The sequence below is a fragment of the Sebastes fasciatus genome, chromosome 15 (genome assembly GCF_043250625.1).
Source record: "Sebastes fasciatus isolate fSebFas1 chromosome 15, fSebFas1.pri, whole genome shotgun sequence".
Lineage (NCBI taxonomy): Eukaryota > Metazoa > Chordata > Actinopteri > Perciformes > Sebastidae > Sebastes > Sebastes fasciatus.
Window position 1 is genome coordinate 32399052 of NC_133809.1, and position 18541 is coordinate 32417592.

Genomic DNA, 18541 nt, shown 5'->3' on the forward strand with positions numbered 1-18541 from the left:
AATATAGCATGTCGAAAAATTTGATGAAAAAATTCATAGCATGTCCAAAAATGTAATGAAAAAAAGTCAGATTATAGCATGTCGAAAAATTCCCTGAAAAAAAGTCATAGTATAGTATGTCGAAAAATGTGATGAAAAAAAGTCATAAAAGGCAAAAAAGTAAAAAAAAATCCTGGAAAAAAGTCTTAGTATAGTAAGTCGAAAAAATACGTGACAAAAAATTCTTAGTATAGTATGTCAAAAAAGTTCTTGAAAAAAAGACATAGTGTAGTATGTGGAAAAACATCATGAAAAAAAGTCATAGTATAGTATGTCGAAAAATTTTGTGAAAGAAAGTCATAGTGCATGTCGAAAAATGTCCTGAAAACTGAACTAGTCCTTGTTTGAAGTGAGGACTAGCTAAATGTCTTCTCTAAAATTTAGCTGTGTCCCATTTCCATACTAAAGGGTTTGAGTATGTAGTATATTCAAATAAGTCAATATGAAGACTAATTCCACTTGATGTTTGCAAGTCTGTCTCTTAGAAAGTCTGTTTATATACTAATTTAGTATAGCAAATATATTTAGAAATGTAATGCTGTTCAAATTACCTTTTTTTAATCACCATAATGAGGATAAACTGTTTTTCATGAACAGATCTGAACTGTTGCAAAATATTAATACTCAAAGTATTCAAAAATCTTTTAGCGTTTTTCGCTTTTAGTTTTCTTCTAAGTAGGCCTACATTTACTAAAGTAGTGTAGCCTACTTATGTACAATTTTGAGGTAATTAACTTGGTATTCCAAAGATTGATTGACATCCGTTGGTGCACATATTGCATAATTTCCTGATAGTACAAAAGTAAATGGACTGTTTATATTCACCTTATTATTATAATATATTATTCTTTCTTCGCTCCTCTAACTCCTCCTCCCGGCCCTCGCTCCTTTAACTCCTCCTCCCATCCCTCGCTCCTTTAACTCCTCCTCCCGGCCCTCGCTCCTTTAACTCCTCCTCCCGGCCCTAGCTCCTTTAGCTCCGCCTTCCATCCCTCGCTCCTTTAACTCCTCCTCCCGGCCCTCGCTCCTTTAACTCCTCCTCCCGGCCCTAGCTCCTTTAGCTCCGCCTCCCATCCCTCGCTCCTTTAACTCCTCCTCCCGGCCCTAGCTCCTTTTGCTCCGCCTCCCATCCCTCGCTCCTTTAGCTCCGCCTCCCATCCCTCGCTCCTTTAACTCCTCCTCCCGGCCCTAGCTCCTTTAGCTCCGCCTCCCATCCCTCGCTCCTTTAACTCCTCCTCCCGGCCCTAGCTCCTTTAGCTCCGCCTTCCATCCCTCGCTCCTTTAACTCCTCCTCCCGGCCCTCGCTCCTTTAACTCCTCCTCCCGGCCCTAGCTCCTTTAGCTCCGCCTCCCATCCCTCGCTCCTTTAACTCCTCCTCCCGGCCCTAGCTCCTTTTGCTCCGCCTCCCATCCCTCGCTCCTTTAGCTCCGCCTCCCATCCCTCGCTCCTTTAACTCCTCCTCCCGGCCCTAGCTCCTTTAGCTCCGCCTCCCATCCCTCGCTCCTTTAACTCCTCCTCCCGGCCCTAGCTCCTTTAGCTCCGCCTCCCATCCCTCGCTCCTTTAACTCCTCCTCCCGGCCCTAGCTCCTTTAGCTCCGCCTCCCATCCCTCGCTCCTTTAACTCCTCCTCCCGGCCCTCGCTCCTTTAACTCCTCCTCCCTCCTAGCAATTTGGGGATAGATAACTATCTTAGCTTGTGGTAGCTTACCAGACGTCCCGGTTTTTCTGGGACAGTCCCGTTTTTTCAGCTTGTAACTCCCTAAGGAGTGCATTCCTGTCAGTCTTTCACCGGGACGGTGTCTCCATCCTGACCATACTGTCCTCTGAGCTCCACAATGTTTATTCCAATAGTCTGAGGCTGTGGCGAGCAAACTACAAATGTCCTCATATGTGATTTTCAGGACATTTTCGTATGTTGTCCTCACGGTCAATGATGGCTGATGGACGTGGTATTGTAAAACTGTCTCTGGTGAAACCATCCGATCGCCGCAGTGTAACTGCTTACTCGTATGCTTAATAGCACTGCTGGCGCTAAACAAGAAGAACTAACACTTCCACATTCGAACCGTAAGTAAAAAAATGGGCAGGGCAGCATAAGGTGAATAGTAGCTGGTAAAACCCTAAACTAGGACAATTGGCATATAGTCTATACCAGGGGTTCTCAACCTTTTGCAACTGAAGGCCCACTTGTGATTGTCAAAACATTTCCGAGGACCACCTTCCCAAATAAATGAGTAAAAAACATGTTTATACAACAAATAATAAACTGGACTGTAGATATGTGTTATGTCACTGTCAGCTGTAAAGACCAAAATACATATTCTGCTCAGTGAGACACTTGGGCTTGCCTCTGGGAAATAATGAGATCAAGTCGTGGTGGGATGGGTGAGAGGCTGACACGCAGAGTAGCATTCAAAGTTGCTTTCAGTTTGTTCCTTGCCTTTGATTTGTGAGTCACAATGGAAAACCCTGACTCACATAAATAGGTGGTGGTGAAAGGCAACAGAAATTTGATTGCCCGTTTTGACAGAGAGGGATATTGACTGGCAGCCAGTATCCAGAATGAAGCAAGGTCTACTTGTGTGAGCTGAAGCTTCAGGCTGCTGTCTGCTGATAGTTCCATCAGTTCATTTTCCAACACAGTGGAGAGAGCTATGTCTTCTGAAGCAGGGTCATATTTCCTCACCACACGGTTCGGAGCTTTTACTGGCGCAGGGTTGTCTCCCACATCACTTTTTCGCTTTAAAAACCGATCCATTTTGTCTCACTGCATCCGAGAACGTTAGCTAGCTAACAGTGGCAAACACGTTTGTCTCTACCTGATGATGTTTGGTGTTTTTACACAAGGCCTATTGAAGGAGGTTGGGTCACACTTAATCAACGCGCCTTCGGGGTACCGCACATGCGCAGTAATATCTGCTCTGCACTTGCCGAAATTGAGCCGATCGCAACGCACGACCGCAGCTCCAGTTACACTGCGCATGTGTTATACCCAATACAAGACCCGTGTCCGCCCGTGTCTCAGCCTCCTTCAATAGGCTTTGGTTTTACGGCAGCTGGCATCTTACCTCCTTTAGGTTTTACCTGTTCACTTTGCTAAATAATAATAAAAAAATAATCTAGTACCACTGCCTCCGCGGCACACTAGATGGCGCTCTGCGGCCCACCGGTGGGCCGCGGCCCATTGGTTGAGAATGGCTGGTCTATACTGTATGCAGTTAGTAAATCATATGGAATTGGGACACAGCTCTAGTTCTCACAAGGATAAAAGTAAAAACACATACACACACACACTTGAGATGTGATTGTGATGCACTGTGCTATAGGGGTGACCCAGTTTGTACTGAGCTGGAATGAATGCCCCTCAGTCAGTGGATGGAGGAGCTGAGTTAACAGAGACTTCACCCATTGGTCGGCTGGTGTGGAAGAATGATCGGATGACGGATGTTGTCATAGTGCTTCATTACAGACAATGTCCAAAAATAACATATAGAAAGATATTTCATTGTAAAGCATTCTCTTTCCATTGGACAAGCTCAAGCATAGCTCAATCACATAAAACATTTCTTTGTCATAAAAGTTTTTAAAAATCCATTATGAGCCATAAAATATTACAAATACATATTCTGCCTCAACTATTTAACAATGTAGAGCTGCTGGGGTGATGCTTTAGTACAAGAGTTATACGAGACGTTCTACGTGTTAAAAACAAGATCTCCATTACTGGGCTTGTGGTGAGTTGTGTACGTTCTGTATTAGCACTTCCACCACTATCTTTGGCAGTTTGTATTATTTTTCAAAAGTGCAACAGATCAAAATTCCCCTTCATTAGTTATCTATACAACAGTACAGCTCAAAAAGCCTGGCTGTATCATATATATATATATATTCTTGCTTTCATTTTCCTGCTTCAGCTCCACTATTTCCATTATTTCCATTATCAGCTTAAAGTAGTGTTACCTTTAAACATCTTCTTAAATGGCTATTCAGATAGGCAACTGTGCATCCATTAATCCATAGCATATATCTCTATCTACAAATCAGAGTGTGCTGTACAGTCATACTGTCTTACAATGTCAACTCTGTCGGCTTCGCATAGCAATAAACCACTAGTTTCTATAGTGTCTTTAAAACAGAATATCAAGGCCACAGCTAGGAGATTTCCAGAATTAAATTGGGACATTTTGAGAAATGTTATGAGAGGGAAGTTGTAATTTTGAGAAAAAGTTATGTTACACAAATAAAGCCATTATTTTATGAGCAAGTAGTCAATATTTGGAGAATAAAGACACAACTTAAAAAGTCTTAATATTGAGAAATAAAGTTGAATTTTGATTTTACAAGGAAGTTATGATTTAATTCTTATACTATTGTGACATTTCGTTAGAATTCCTAGTCTATTATTATAGCACTGACCTTTTAAAAAAATATTATTATTATAACATTATTATTATTATCATGACATTTCCTCAAAAATGTGCAACCTAATTTGTTGTAAACACAAGTTTTTCCTTTTAAAGTGACTCTCTGTAAATGTACAGGCTAACTCTCAAAGTATTATTACTTTTTATCTCAAAATTGTACAACTTTATTCAACACATTTCATTCTCATAATATCATGAGTTTTTCTCGAAAATCTCAGACTTCATTTTCCCTAGCAGTGGCCCTAACACATTGTCATACAGATTACTTCAAGCCACATCGAAAGCTAAAAAGCAAAAACCTAAAAAATGAGCTCTAGTAGTTAGAAATGTGTATCTTTAAATGCCTTCACTTGATCTAGATGTCAGTGTGATGGAGAGGAAAGAGGAGTGGCAGTTGAGCTGTATGTGTGTGTATATGTTTGTTTTTGTGGTGGTGCATTGAAGTTTATATATTTGACAAATTTTTATTTTTTTGCCTGTAACATATGTGTGTGTGAGTGTGTGTTCAGTGGTTGAGGTTCAGCAGCAGGCTGGGCAGTGTCTTCAGGTCCATCTGAGGCAGCAGCCAGAAACAGTAGAGCAGCAGCCACAGCAGCAGCAGCACATACAGCTCCCAGCTGTCACTCCCCCTACACACACACACACACACACACACACACACACACACACACACACACAGGGACAAAGAGAGGAGAGAGAGCCCAATAAGGTCAGCGGAGACACAAAAAGTAGTACTGCAGCAACCAGGTTTCAGTCATTAGTCATAGAGGACAGAAATGTATTCTCACATTTGTTACAATAAAAGTGAAATATTCATGATACACACATTTACTTTGCATGTTATCATGTGTTGTTCTGATTTAAAGACCAGGTCCTCTGCAGTTTGCATTTCAGCACAAAGTCATATTAAATCAGTCCCCATCAACTAAGTTGAAAAAGTTCCTAAATGTGTGAACTTGACATCTATACCAGATGGCTGCCTTAAAGTGATCATCAGTCATTGCTGGGATGAGGGTCAGTGTATCTTTTGGTCATTTGATTTACCTTTCACAAACGGATATTAAAAAACAAAAAATGAGTAGTTATTTGATTTTCATTTTAAAATACAAAAATTGAAATTGAAATACAAGACATTTTCTTTATCAGGGTCAAAAAGGGATGAACTAGACTTAAAAAAAACAGGTTGATTTTCATTTTCTATTTCTAAAAACAGAAAATAAAATCACTGGAAGACAGAAACGAAAAAAGACTGAGACGAGTGGTCAGGGACCGTCTACAAAGCACAACGCCGAAAAAAGATGCTCTAAAAAAATTCAAGAACTTCACTGTTATAGTACCATCAAAATTACTTCACACATCAATGGTCTCCTCATAGTTGTACTACAACACTTAGTTTGGACAAATACACTTTTGCATAATTTTGGTTAATATTTATTGGGAGAAATATTCAATAACTTCATGGTTATAAAGTGTAGTGCTAACAGACTGTCTTCACACATCAATGGTCTTCTCCTGGTTATACTACAATTGGTTTAGTTTATACGGAAGTTTGCCCGCAACAATGGTCTTCATGGCAACGATACAATAATTCTTTTTTTCAAAATAAGTATTGCAGCATAACCAGGAAGAGACCATGTGTGGAACCATGTTGGTGGCACTACACTTCATAGGGTTAGGGTTAGTTTTAGATTCATAAATCAACCACAGGACATGTTAAAAATGCCCCATCTGAGCACCTGAGCGGACACCATCCCTTTATCTGTAGCGCCATCTGCTGTAACTCTCTAACATCGCCCCCACAGCTCCCATGGGGTCAGAGACCATGTCTCAGCCTTCATGTAATAGCCTTGTCAGCACCCTGTCCCCTATAAATTGATGTAGGCTACGGAGACTTGGGGACTCCGAGAACTGGGCAAGTTGCTGGTGGAGATTGTTGAGAGTGAAGACAAAATAAAGCAAGTTGAAAAAAGGCTCAGTTATCTTCTCCTCTTCAATAATACACATCTAGGAAAGCCATTTCCACTGCAAACCTTCTGTTCACCAAGATCAGCGCTCTCTGTCACAGTGAATGGAACAACGGAAATACAACGGCCGCATGGAATCGGCCCATATTCAGTAGTGAAACAAGGTGACCCTTCCCACCCTCACTCATATCACAAAGTAAAAGAAACAATGTAAACACAGCTACTGTGGGGAATATGAGTAAAGCATGACACAGTCTGATCACTGATACATCCATTTAGTGTTGTGGTGGAGATAAAAACAGGTGAAATCCAGCACTGAACTGTAAATCAAAACCTACACCGGTATCTACAGCAGGACTTTGGTTTAGCCCTTGTGTTAAGTAGAAATCCAACTTTAGCGCGGTTTGTAGTGTAGGTTCAGTTTGTTCAAAATACTAATATTCCAACATGAAAAGATGACTACTAGTCCACCGATAGATTGCAAAACCGTGCGACTAGTAAAAACATGTAGTTGTGAAAGCCCGATGAAGCATACATAACTAAAGCACAGAGGGCAAAGTTCTTACCAAATATCAGAGTCACCTTGGTCAGCTTCTCTGGTCGCTGCAGTCACAGCTGTCCGATTGTCCTGTGAGAGGTCAAACAGAATACAGGGCAAACACTGTCAGTATACAGTATCAGAGACAACATGAATCCAGAAGGAAACGTAGTGTCAAACCGACCGTGGACTCAGTGAAGAGAGCCCCCTTTCTGTGACGGAGAACTGGAGCGATCTGGCTTTCATCCCGTCTCTTGAGACTTTTACTGTCACTCCTGAAAAGACAAAATCCATTAGTTTAGGGCTTAACAAGAGAGAGCAAGACCAGGAAATGCAGTGGGAAAAGCCATTATGAATACTTTGGACCTTTTCCAAATACTAAGAGTAAGAAACCCAAACTAGAAAGCTACTTTCCCATTTTTTGGCCACAGAACTCCATAATAAGCTGAAATTCACACGTGTTTGACATATTGTGGCTTTATAAAGTTCATATGGCTAACATGTTAGCAACTTTATACCATGGGTGTATAAAGAGAACTGGATACAGCTTTGGAGTGGGGGTGTGGTTCATACCTATGTGCTCAGTGGCACATCAAGCCAAAAAAATATGTAAAATGCACTAATAGCTGAATCCAGAGTTATTTCCCTTCCTCCGTTCTACTGCTCCTGCTCTATGGGCAATGGATGAGGAAGATCGCCGGATGATTCGGGTACTTCATCACTCGAGCAGTCGAGCCATTTTGGCTTCATGCAACTCTCATAGGAATGAGTGGGAGCCTCCAACGCTTTGTCCAGTTCTCTTTATACATCCATGGGTATATGTGGTAGGGCTAGCTAGCTAGCTAGTTAGCCTTTGGACTGTGAGAGGGAACTGTCTTAGAGAGAGAGAGAGAGAGAGAGCGAGAGACCACATGTGTGTAGCTACACAATTTGACTCCCACATGAAAAAATAAATTCAGTGAAAACTATTACATATAGAGGCAATTACAGAATGTATTAGAAAGAAATGCTGAGCAGAAGTATTATCAAAAATGGGGTTTAATATATGAAAGTCTGAAGGTTTATACCTTTAATTCCACTGCTGAACATGAACAGAATCAAGCTGTCTTGTATTAATGGATTCAACCACATTACTGTCTGTAACCCCCGTCCCCTTTCTTCTCAACCCGCATAAGGCCTGTCTTCATTCCCATCAGCAGCCCACACATAGAGAACTTTGTTCTGTACATTTCAGGAAATATGTGAGCAAAGTGAGAGAGACCAGGTCAGACCAGCCCCATCCATTGCCATAACACTGGTTTCCCCCAGGGTACCAGGGAGCCGACTAAGAATAGAAAGCCTACCTCACAGGCTCTGTGTTTTCCCTGGCAGAGCCTGACAGCTGCTCAGCCACACTGAGATCACTGCCGTCTGCATCACCGCCCCAGACTCCTCCTATCTGCTCCTCGGGCAACAAACAGTGCTCCTGGGATTTAGATGCTTTCTCTGTCTCCTGGTTGGTCTTCATGATTGCCGAGCAAAAAACAAAGAGAGATAAATCTTTCAGCTGCTTAGTAACGTACAGGAGGGAAAGACATTTCAACAACTACTGGCCAAATGCCAGAAGTCCACAACAATGTATCTCAAAAACCCATTTTAGAACATTGATGAAATTGAATGTGTATTAAAAAAACACGGCGGATCATTTGCCGACAGGAGCAAGTATCAGCGCAGCTGTCCAGTCCAAATAAATGTACAGGTTTGTTTGTTATGAATCATTTGTAAGACTATAGGGTGGCAACCAGCATGGCTTGCTATCCAGCAAACGATTGCGTAACAATCGCTAATTAAGCTTAGGTCATGCTAACAGGAGCTAACTTGGTTCCATTGACTTCTATGGTAAGTAGCTAGCGGGTAACGAGCTAGCTGGCTTTGTCGATCATGTAATATATGTTATTACTTGATATTTGGTACAAATGAAGCCTAGGTTATTTGTTAATCTATGTCAAATCCAACTATGAGGTGGGATCCAAATGATCCTGAATTTTGGGATCAAATTTATCCAAATTTCTGCCTTAATTTTTGAAATACCCAAATGCAGCATTTTGTCCAGATTAAAGGTTGGATTGGATCTCCAAATTGTCAGGATCAGAAATCTTTGGATCTGCTTTGAAATACCCAATTTTCAGATCAAATCAGAATTTAATCCAATCCAACCACTATAAAAATAAATACCGGCCCCAGAGGAAGAATCGTAATGCTTTGTTGGACCTTTTCTCTAGCACCACCTTCAGGCCAAAACTTCTAAGAATTTAAAATGAAAACTTAATTTTAATGGGCAGATTGCCATAAAAGTTACTGAGCACATTCATGCTCTGTAGAGGATAAACCCTCTCCATTTTGGGCACTCTATGAGCTTTCTTGTAGTGCCACCCTCAGGCCAAAATGTCAGTAGTGCAATAAATTACCAAAGAATTTTACTGACCGCATTCATGCTTCCCAGAGGATGAACCCCTGTGCATATAATGACATCTTAACATTTCGTCTGGCATCATCCTTAGGACAAATGTGACATTTGTAGCCCTACAACGGATAAAGCTCTAAAGGCTGGCCCACACTAGAAGATTTTTCAAATCTTAACAGATGTGTAAAATGTGAGAGCCCACACATAACAACATGTTCTGTTCAATTGAACAGTTTTGGTCCTATAGTGTTTGGAGAGCAACAATTTGGCCAAAACAGCACAAAACACACTAACAGATTCATTCATGAACAACAAGAGTCCCCACTTTAAAAAACGGAAATCTCGCAAAATCTCTCACGATCAAACGTGTAACAAAGATGGCGGACGATGGGCAGGAAGAATTAGCGAAGTTTTGCACTACTTTGTACTGAAAATTCAATAAAAAAAGGACAAATAATGGATGAAGTCATGGAGACATGTTAAATAAATAAACACTCATGTTGTTGCCCTAATCTACATTTCTGAGCTCCATCTTACTACTACTTTATGCTTCGTGTTTAGCATTAGATCATGCATTAGCTACGGCCGCCAAGACGACGGTGGTTGTCCTTCCTTCTTCAGTTGACTTGGCTTTTAACTGGCTATCGTTCTTTCCCACAAAGTTGATGTATGACAGTGTAGCTAAGTTTGCTCTGAAGAATCTGTTCAGCTATTCTTCCAGTCCTCTGTAGACAAAACCCCATAATTAAGACTGGGTGATAATTCAATATTATTGCTCATCGTCTCTGCATTTAATCGTACTGCAACAAAATCCTCTTTCTAGGATATTTTTACAATTCACATGTCATAATTTCAGTTCAATTTCTACCACAATCTATCACAGTGTGACATCTTTAATGAATATTTATCTGTAGTTTATTCCGTTTTTTCCCAATAAATAATTCATAATTACAGAGTACATTAGCATGAGTACATCTCAGTGACGAGCTTTCAGAGAGCATCAGTAGAACAGACTGGATGATAACTGTCAGCAGGTCATCTGGTCATTAGGTGAGATATTGTGGAAGTGTGAAATGTCACATTGCTTCATGTTCCTGTTGGACCGTTAGACACACACAGACACACACACACACACACACACACACACACACACACACACACACACACACACACACACACACACACACACACACACGTACACATACACAGACACACACAAACACACACATACACACACATACACGGACACACACATACACGGACACACACATACACAGACACACACATACACAGACACACACATACACGGACACACACATACACAGACACACACATACACAGACACACACATACACAGACAGACACATACACATACACAGACACACACATACACACACATACACAGACACACATACACATACACATACACAGACACACACATACAGACACACACATACACAGACACACACATACACAGATATACACATACACACACATACACAGACACACACATACACAGACAGACACATACACACACATACACAAACACACATACACCTACACATACACAGACACACACATAGTATGTGTGTGTACAGACACACACATACACAGACACACACATACACAGACACACACACATACACAGACACACACACACACACACACACACATACACATACACACATACACAGACACACACATACACAGACACACACATACTCAGACACACACATACACAGACACACACATACACAGACACACACATACTCAGACATACACATACACAGACACACACATACTCAGACACACACATACACAGACAGACTGAAGGCAACAGTTTCTAAGATAACACCTACTTGCGCTACCCAGAAGACTAAGACTTGTGTTGATTTCAATTTGATTTACTTGATCATTTTATCAAGTATCAAGTAAAACTGCAAAACATTCACTCGGTCCAGCTTTTCAAATGTGAGGTTTTACTGCTTTTCTGTTTTACAGTGTTCATCGTATCCATTTGGGGTTTGGATTTTTGTTTGAAAATGTAGGGACCCAGCAGATGGCTGGTTTCAAGTGACCTCATGAACTCAGTAACATGATCCTTGACCACAGGACTCATCTCAGTCCTCATTGGCTACAGTAACATTTCACACCTAGGTGTGAAATTCACACAGAACAAAACCAGAGGAATTTCTTTGTTCCTCCTCTTTCGACTCTTTCCTCTTCACCTCCTCACCCAAGAGGTGAGCCACAGCTCTCTTTCTACTCTTCATCTCATCTCTCCTGACCGGCGAGAGGTGAGCTGCTGTGCTTCAGACCGGAAACAGCTCTGCTCTCTGATTCTATGTTCTGTTAGGAAACAGTCATAGCAACAAAAGGAACCAAAAGGCAGACGACGCGAGGGCCTGCCTTTCACCAGCTAACTTCAAGCTATCAAGCTACTGGAGAGTTAGTACCAAGCTAACCAAAGACGACCTCTTTGACTTGGAACCGCAACTTTAACACATGGAATTACAAACCCTGTTCTTCCATCGGTAACGTACTGGGCCTTAGCATTAGCAATCGCACATGGCTGAGCAAGACAGTTAAACTTTGATTTCTAGAATGTACCTGTATTGATTTGGTTTAATGTTATTCATTGAGTTTGACTCTGGTGATTTATCTGTATCTGATATCTGGGTAGGTGGCTTTGCCACATCTGATGTGTTTAGTTTATGCTTCACATAGACAAGGTCTTGCATGCAAACTAACCATCTTTTCTAACCCACTGCATTATCTGACACACAATAAGATCACATACAGAAACTGTGAATTAGTTAAACATAAACATACAGCTTCAGATAATCTTAACCCCCACATCACCCCCCCTCTCTGTCCTTCTTGAGCACATGTGCTCAGAAGAACAAAGAGGTCATGTGATGACATGCTGACGGCCATCTTTGATTCCGCCATCTTTGATTCCGCCATCTTTGATTCCGCCATCTTTGTAGTTTTACAGTGCTCGCCATTTTGTCTGTAGGCCAAACAGACAGCCTGAGACAAGAAGCCATCTTGTCTAGAGTCGCACGCACGCACACACACACGCACGCACGCACGCACGCACGCACGCACACACACACTGTGTTTGGTTGTTTAGTTTAGTTATTTAGTTAGATTAATATTGTGTTTTGAACCTTTATTATCTTGTAAATAAATGTTTGTGGAATATACATGCTGGTCTCTTTAATGTTGCACAAGAGTGAATAATGCCAACCTCTGCTATGTCAAGAACTCCGATATCCTTCAACCTTTACTATCTATTTTGGTTATAGTTATTAATTTAATTATTAATCAACGTTCCAAATTGATAGTTTGGCATATATAATGAGACTATATCAACGTTTTGGTTATTGGTCCCTGATTCCAGGGTGGTGCCCCGTTTATTATTAATGTTTATTGATAATCTTTATTAATATTAATAATTCTATTATTATTTATTAATTATTTTGCTAATAACCAAAACCTACTACAGTAGAATCCCTACAAAAATAAGATACTTGAATATGTCGTCATTAGCTCTTGGGAACTTGTATTAGGCATTTAAAAAATGTTTTATATATTAAACGATGATGAAGAAATCAGTACATCAATCAAAAATGGTAATAATTTTAATAAGTGCAGTTTCATTTTTCCAAACTTGAGTAACACTAAAATGAAATACTTCAGGTTCACATGCTGAGGTTTAACAGGTATTCGCCCTCTTAATTCAGTGTATTCTGTAACACATGGACTACTACTTCCTATAATAACCATCATTTATCAGTGGTAAATTGATTTTTGTATAAATTTTAGTTATAGTTATTTGACAATGAATGATAATATTTTGCTTATAATAATAATGCTATAATTTATGTTATTTTAACAGTTTATAAACATTACATAGATAGATGGACCACATATTTTAACACTTTGTTAATAACTGGATTGTAAACCGTCTATAAAAATTTTTTGGCTGGCTATTATAAAGATGCAACTGATGATTATAATACCTTGTTAAATGCATAATAAATATTTTGTAAAGCATCTATAATTATCAATTATTTAGAAAAGTTTACAAATCATTTGGTAACCATTAATGAATATTTAATATAGTATATCAAATGTTATGTGTTCAACAATAAACTGATAATAAGTAGTTTACTAATGTAATCAGAATGTAATTGTTATCGTCTCTTATCAGCTATGATACAATATAGAATTTACAAACTAATTATTTCACATTACACAAACAACAACAACAACAAATTATAGCATTACTAATATTTAGTAAATGTTATTAATTATTTAATTGTTTGTTAACAGTAAAATAACTATTAACTAAGTTTCATTAACTATCAATCTACCATTTATAAATGATGGTTATTATAAAGTGTTACTGTGTTCTTATGCAAACGTGTGCTAATTAGCATTAAACATAGTACAAGTACAGCTGAGTGCAGACCCCTAACAATAAGATTTAACAAACAGTAGGGGCTCCATAGCTGAGACTGATGGGAATGTCAATCAGTTTTGCGTGTATCTGGTCATAAACCAAAGTTTTGGACAAATTTACTTTTAGACTAGGCCTGTCTTGATATATACGTCATCGACTTATCGTACGATATATGGACAGGACCTCGATATTGCCCGTTGTGTTTACATGTGTCAACATTTTAGCCTTCATGATGCCAGAATAAACAGCAGGGTTTCCCTACCATTAGAAGAATTGGGCATTGAGCAGACATTGCACATTTTAGTTAACAGAGCCAGAGAGTCCATCTTAGTTATTGTTTTGGTTGTGTGGTTTTATTGTATTTATGTTTTATTTATTTAGAGTATTTTTTATATATTTTCACATTACAATTCCAACATCTGAATATTCTTAAGAATTGTTCAAGTTCATTCCTCTTTGAAAGGTTATACTTGCATTATTATGCTATTATATTATCATTATATCAGTAGCCATCATTGGGCAAAAATTCCATAATAACCTTTCAGCATATTGTAAGTCAAGTGTTCTGAGAGAAAACTAGACTTCTGCTCCTCCTCATGGCTCTGTTTTCAGCCTTTAGAACATCTAGCCCGCGACGGGAGACTTTGACCAATCACAGGTCATTTCAGAGAGAGAGCATTCCTATTGAGCGTTCCTATTGGTTGTTTATTCAATGGAGCCGGCTGTCAATCACTCACAAACTCCGATCAAATGGTCAAACTAGGCAGCGCTGATCAAATATGAATCAATATTCTGTTACTGTAATGTCTATATCTCTCCTCAGATGTTCTCAGAATCATCTTGTAGTGTACCGTTTAGCTGTAAAATGAGAACATTTGTGATGCCACCAGAAATAGGCATTACTGCCCAATTTGAGCGTTTGATCGGAGTTCATGAGTGATTGACAGCTGCTCAGAGACGGCAAGGCTCCAACTTGGCTCCGATTGGTTGTTTTCCTCCGGTCTCTGAAATCTTGCAGATGCCATCAGGAGCACCGGAGGACACAGAGACACATGATATTTTTCAGATTGTGATGGTGGACCGTCCAACTGACAAACCAACATTGCCATCGCTAAAGCCACGCCGCTAGCGTGGCCAATAAAAACTGGTCCGATTGTACTGAGGCACTGCTGAATAAACATACATTTACCTTGTCATTCTCTTGTATCGCATCCACTCCGTCCTTGAAGTCCTCACCCAGCAGGCCCAGCAGTTGGTCAGGTTGAGTCTCTGAAGCTGGCGCTGGCTGGAGAGCAGATACACTCAAAACTGAAGGCCAACTCTGCATTTCAGTATCAGGTGGCTCTGTAAACATGGACTCCTCTTTGTCAGGGTAGAACAGATCCATGGGTTCGATGGGGTCCCCAACCACATCTTCTGTGGGAGAATTTTGATCAAAGTCTGTAAAAAACAAGTCTACGTCTCTGGAAACACTAGCTGGTTCATGACACGAGATCCCTGTCGTACCATTCGGCTTTGAGTTGACTGGATCTAATGTGTTCTGCTGTGTGGACGCAGTTTCATTGTCAGAAAAGGTGTCCCCCAGTTTGCGCGGGCATCCATTCGGTTGATCAGTTGAATCTGTTTCCTGACCCGTCTTCACAGGTTGAGATTTAGCATCCGTAGAAGAAGTCTGAGATTTTGAGTCCTTCTCAGTGTTACCTGTCTCAGAGTCATAGTGAGGAGACTCACATTTGGCTTCACTCGTTGCTGTGGTATCTCTTGTGTCTGACCCACATATGTCTGCATTAGATGATCTGCTGACATCATCTTCATCCAAATGCCGGCTTTCTATGTCCCTTATTTGTTCTGAAGCTGTTGGTTTAACATTTTCTGATACCGGGCAGGAAGGAATGTCAACATTGTCATTGAAGTCACAGCTCAATTCATGAGGACTGTTGACATCTGTGTCAGCTCCCTCTGGCTGATGTACCTCATCAACCCTAGCATGATCTTGTCTTTCTGGGTCACATGTCCCCTCTTTGTCCTGCTCTTCTGGTTCACTGGAAATAGAGATCAGAGGAATATTTATGCCCGAGCTTGGGTCCAGACTTGTTTTTGAAGCTTGGCTGTCGTGGTTGGTTGGATGTGTGTTTGCTGAAGTCTCGGAGCTAAAACTCTGTTGAGCATCTAGGTAGTCTCTTAGAACACCTTCACTTGCTTCATCTACAACCCCTTCACGCCCTTCCTTTAAAATCCCTGACTCCTCTGACAAAGAATCTTTTTTCCCCTCAGACTCCTCAGAGTTATTTCTCTCATTCTGACTTTCAGTTCGACCATTAATTTGTCCTTCATGGTCCTGTGCATTCCAAACGACGTCCACAGCTTTCTTTAAACATTCCGGTTCCCTGCAAGTACTCTCTTCAACACTGGTTTGCCTGACTTGGGACTGGTTTGATTTATCACTTTCAAGGATATTTTCAGCACCACAGCTGGTCAGTTCTTCTGCATCAAACGGTCCAATAGAAGGTTTTTGCTCTCTGCTCTGACTCATATGCATCTGTTTAGAGTCTACTTCTTCTGTAATCTCAGCTTTGCTATGATCAGGCACATGCTCTAGTGCCATATCCTGGTTGTCATTCTCATGGTTTGCCTCTTTCTCTTTCACTACTTCTGCTTGCCTTTTCTCAGAGAGCCCTTGAATTCTCTCCTGAGTGCTCTCCAGTGAGCTCAGTGAGTAAATCCCTTCATCGATATACGACTCAGTAATCGACTGCTCATCAGCGGATCTATCCTCTATGGATAGGACAAGTCCTTCATCAAGAGTCGTGACCTCCACCGGGGTGGCACGATACACATCCCAGGCTGTCCCACTGTCGCACAAAGAACTGTCACTTCGGCTTTCACAAAACTTCTCTGGCATCACCCCACACTCACTCTCCATCCAGGAGTCCGGTGAGCTGATTGCAGAGTCGCCAATTACTGACTCAGTGTTTACAGACTCAGGCAATGATGAGCCCGTGGGCGAGTGAGTGTAAGACAGTTGTGGGGAGTTAGAGGTTGAGTTGGTTAAGACCTCACTGGCAGACTCCTTGGGCTCTTCAACTACACTGCTGGAGATGTCTCCCATGTGGGGGGAATCTGCTAAGAAGTCTTCGCTGGACCACGAGCGAGCTGCAGCCGGCCTGAAGGGGGGTGACTTGGCGCTCCGGTCCTCCGACACAGAGGAAATTAAGATTTTGGGTGGGGGATGAGCACAAGCCCTCTGGAACATGTAGGACCTCTCCTTCACTCTGCTTCGGTGAGCGCTATTCCTTATGTGGGTGGAGTCACTGTCGCGGAAGTTGATTCGGCCCATAGAGACACTTCGTTCAATCAGCTGGCAGGGCTCCTCCGGCTGAAGGAGGAACAAACAAGTTGGTAGAAATCTATCCGTGCTCATATTCAGGGATCTGACGTCAGACACATATCATCCATGCTCTGTAAGGAGGTATTCTTACCTCCTCTATGCCAGGGAAGTGCTCCAGGAACTGTGATACATACATCATGATGGACTGCTCATCTGGGGAATTGATAGACACATCTGGACATGGGCAGATAAAGAATAAAAAACATTGGGGCATTTTACAACATGTTAATTAGGCTGCCTCCTAACAGCTATGACTTACACTTTATAACATAAAAGGGTCGGGATGCACTGATCCGACTTTTTCAGTCCCGATAGCGATATCTGGGCTTTGGGTCGGCCGATACCGAGTACTGATCCGATACCAGTGTTTAATTAATGAGCTGTATATCTCACTGTGTCGAAGTGACTAGGATCATTCTGTTAAAGGCAACATCAGGTCTGACTCCAATATTGCTTTCATAAGTTTGTAAAACAAAATGTAACAAATAAATACACATTTTGTAAATTGTTCTTTATTACTAAAATAATAAATCATACACCAACAACTTAGCAAAAGAAATCTTAAAAATTAACAGAAATTACAATTCAGGTGTAAACCTTTTTAATGCAGCAACAAATTGGTCAAAACTTAAACAGCAATTACAATATCAATACATAACGTATATAGTATATAAACGTAGAATTGAATTGAATAGATCGGCCCCATTGTCACCGATGTTTGATCCAGCTATTTGAGTCAGCATCGGCCGGATATCTGATCCGGAATCGTATCATTGCATCCCTGTAAAAGGGCCGGCAATTTTACATGGTCAAGTCTGAATTAAGGCTGCACGATATATCGTTTTAGTGTCGACATCATGATGTGCGCATGCGCAATAGTCACATCGAGGTGATGTCAGCAAATTAACTCAAACACGTCACGCTACAACTTTTTTGCTGCTTGATTCAAAAGGAAAATTCCCCCGGTTCTCATTTTCCATGAGTGATCCAGTGTTTCTCATTAATCACCTAGAGTCTGTGGTCCCACCACAGTTTCATAATGAACCGGATACAGTTTTACAAGGGCTGTCAAAGTTAACGCCACTCATTTTTTTTAACGCATTAATGCAATTTTGCAATTTTTAGGTTGTAGCGAGCTCAGTTTTAAAACTAGAGACCTAAAGAATCAATCGGTACCAACATGTCATAATAACTTGTCGCAAAGGAGGTTAAATAACACTCCAAACTTACGCTAAATTTTGGAGAGGAAAAACCGTCATGGCCATTTTGAAAGG

The 18541-nt window shown here is 40.8% G+C and overlaps 1 protein-coding gene across 1 annotated transcript in view; it reads right to left on the reverse strand.

Annotated features, from left to right (window-relative positions):
- Positions 1 to 3484: 3484 nt before the first annotated feature.
- Positions 3485 to 18541, reverse strand: part of clmna (calmin a) — a 61832-nt gene continuing 46775 nt past the window's right edge. Inside the window, exons 8-13 of the mRNA XM_074659953.1 lie at positions 17359 to 17441; positions 15069 to 17255; positions 8309 to 8466; positions 7150 to 7240; positions 6994 to 7055; positions 3485 to 5092 (exon numbers count right to left, since the gene is read on the reverse strand). Of these exons, the coding sequence (XP_074516054.1) occupies positions 4969 to 5092; positions 6994 to 7055; positions 7150 to 7240; positions 8309 to 8466; positions 15069 to 17255; positions 17359 to 17441 (2705 nt within the window). The 3' untranslated portion in view covers positions 3485 to 4968. The remainder of the gene's footprint in view (positions 5093 to 6993; positions 7056 to 7149; positions 7241 to 8308; positions 8467 to 15068; positions 17256 to 17358; positions 17442 to 18541) is intronic.